This window comes from Atta colombica, unplaced genomic scaffold (genome assembly GCF_001594045.1).
Source record: "Atta colombica isolate Treedump-2 unplaced genomic scaffold, Acol1.0 scaffold293, whole genome shotgun sequence".
Classification (NCBI taxonomy): domain Eukaryota; kingdom Metazoa; phylum Arthropoda; class Insecta; order Hymenoptera; family Formicidae; genus Atta; species Atta colombica.
The window spans coordinates 776,364-779,035 of NW_017259396.1; the positions used below are offsets into that span (position 1 = coordinate 776,364).

Genomic DNA, 2,672 nt, shown 5'->3' on the forward strand with positions numbered 1-2,672 from the left:
GATTTTCATATATATATATGATACAAGCTTTTATTATTACAGATGCATCTGAATATTAATTCAGACTCCTATATTCTATATGATGGCAAAACACCTCAAGAAATCCACCAAAAGTATGATGAAAATGATAAATCATGGAGTCTTAATCTATTTGATACAGGAAAACATAGGCAATTTAAAATTAATCCATTTGAAGATGTATGTATAGGTATTTATATAGATTCTCCCAGTGAATCTGTCTATATAATGACACTGAAAGAAACACGTAAGCATCTGAATTGCTTTGAGGTTATTCCATTTTATATGTTAAAATATATATATATAATTGATAATATATTATCCTTCATCATCAGGTATCAATGTTTGGAAACTGACAATGATGGTAACAGGTATTATAGTTTTTTGGTGTGCCAAAATATTAAGTCGGAATTTATTGTTTTATTATGCTTGTGGCATAATACTTGGAGTCAGTTTATCTGTTATAATTTTAATATATGTGACTGGAAAATTGATTCCACGGGTATTTATTTTAATATAATATATATATTTGTTTCTAATATATTTTTTAATAAAATATTGTATTTACATATTTTTCTTATTAAGGGAAAAACTATGTACATAATATTTGCTGCATCGATGAGTTTTTATATTGCTAAAACATTATGGGAAAACATGCAATTAATTATAATGCAATATAGAGAATGGATGATGTGGTATGTTCTTGTTACATCTCTGATTAGTTTCGTAATTTGCTACCGTTTTGGTCCAGTTACCAATCCGAGAACAAAACAAATAATAGAATGGTTTTTGCAGGTAATGTATCATCTTATTGTGTACGTTATTTTTTTTTAATTTATTTTTAATTGTTTTATGTTCATATAGCTTGTAGGATTGGCACTGATTTATCACAGTAGTCACTTTCATGAAGCATCCTTTTCATGTTGCATTATTGTTATACTTTTCTATAACTTTCCGAAAGCAGCATTTGGGCAAGCAAAGAGGTATTGGTAAGCATCGATAGGATGTGTAATATATAATTATATTCGCTATTTTAGCCAGCTATGATCTACTGCACAAAATTGCAATTGTGTCAAAATTTTTTTAATTAATTACTTGAATAAACTTCTAATTCATTATATACACATTTTTCTCCCTTTGTTTGTTGTTTTTCTTTTTTGTTATGTGTATGCATTTATATTAATTTTATAATAATTTATAGTTTTGTGGATATTTAATATTATTTGAATAATAAGTTATGTACATGTTGCTAATGCTTAAATTAATATATAAACAGCATTTATCTACTAATGCACAATTCTTAAGCACAATTATGTATGTTATATTTACTTAGTTTTATATACTATGTTTCTGGTTTTATGTATTATGTATATAGTTTTTATATATATCATATAAATATTCATATACTTTTATTAAGCTTAATTCAAATAATTTTTGAGTAATTGTACTTACAATGTATCTTGTATATTAAGCAGTTGTATTTTCAGTTTTTGCAATAAAATGCATTATATTCTCTTTTAGATTGCGTTTCATCTTTATACTAATCTTTATACTAATAAATTTTATTTAGAATTAATATCATAAATCTTACAAATACCTACATAAAAAATTTATGAGCGCACTAACTTATCAAATATCTAATCTTTATTATTGGATAGATTTGAGTTCTATAAATTTTCTAAATATGCAATAAGCAATTATGTATTAGATACACGATGGTTTTTTTATATTTTTTTCAATTTATCTTTGAATATGAAAATGAATGAGGTAATACAGAGCTTTTTCTTTTTCTTTTTTTAAATGAGGCAACACGTGTTTCCGGAAAAACGAAAATTAATTAATGAAGACCAATATCGTCAAGAAGGAATACGACAAACTAGGAAAGCTTTAAAAGGATTGCAAAACTATTGCTCCAGTCCAGAATGCAATCCTTGGAAGACAGTTTTAAAATTGAAAGATCCGATAAGGTTTCAGTTTGTTAAATTTAATATCACAATATGTAGTAATAAAGCATCGTAATTACCAATATAGATATGAATCTTTCAGATTTGCGAGATTTATGGAAGGAGAATCGCATTTATTAGAGGATGAAATCGAAGAACACGAAGAAGAGACTTCGAAAATTTTAGAAAAGGGGGAATACACGGATGATGATGATGATGATGATGATGACTTTTTCTGAATAGAAATGCATCTTCTCTCCTAGATATTGGATCCCAATCTGAAGAGTTACAATGTCTGAGTACAAATGCTTAAATAAGAATTTCATAAGAAGTATCATGTAAAAATTCATATTTACTTCTTATAATAATAGTTTAAACCTAATAATAATATATATAGTATTTATTTTTTGTTTGCACGAGTTAATAAAGGTTTTTCACCTAAAGAGATTATGAAACAGGTACTTAAAATAATAATATAAATTAATTTGTCTATATCTTCGCTTAAACAATTCTATGTGATGAATTCCTTAAAAATATGTATAGCTATATATGTTTATGAAATAATTTTTTTATGAAGATGACGTGTATCTTATATTAGTAATATTTTTCTGTTTATACGAGAGAAATTGCATAAAAATAAATAAAAATTTTACAATACAATTATTGTTTATTATTGTTTATTTTCTTATATTCCTATTTTTTTCTATACTC

At 25.2% G+C, this 2,672-nt stretch overlaps 1 protein-coding gene across 1 annotated transcript in view; it reads left to right on the plus strand.

Moving 5' to 3' along the window:
• LOC108690043 (nuclear envelope integral membrane protein 1) overlaps positions 1-2,304 on the plus strand; it is a 3,138-nt gene extending 834 nt beyond the window's left edge. The window contains exons 3-8 of the mRNA XM_018197111.1: positions 43-265; positions 354-520; positions 604-813; positions 883-1,007; positions 1,824-1,985; positions 2,065-2,304. Coding sequence (XP_018052600.1) covers positions 43-265; positions 354-520; positions 604-813; positions 883-1,007; positions 1,824-1,985; positions 2,065-2,200 — 1,023 coding nt within the window. The 3' untranslated portion in view covers positions 2,201-2,304. The remainder of the gene's footprint in view (positions 1-42; positions 266-353; positions 521-603; positions 814-882; positions 1,008-1,823; positions 1,986-2,064) is intronic.
• The last annotated feature ends 368 nt before the right edge of the window (positions 2,305-2,672 follow it).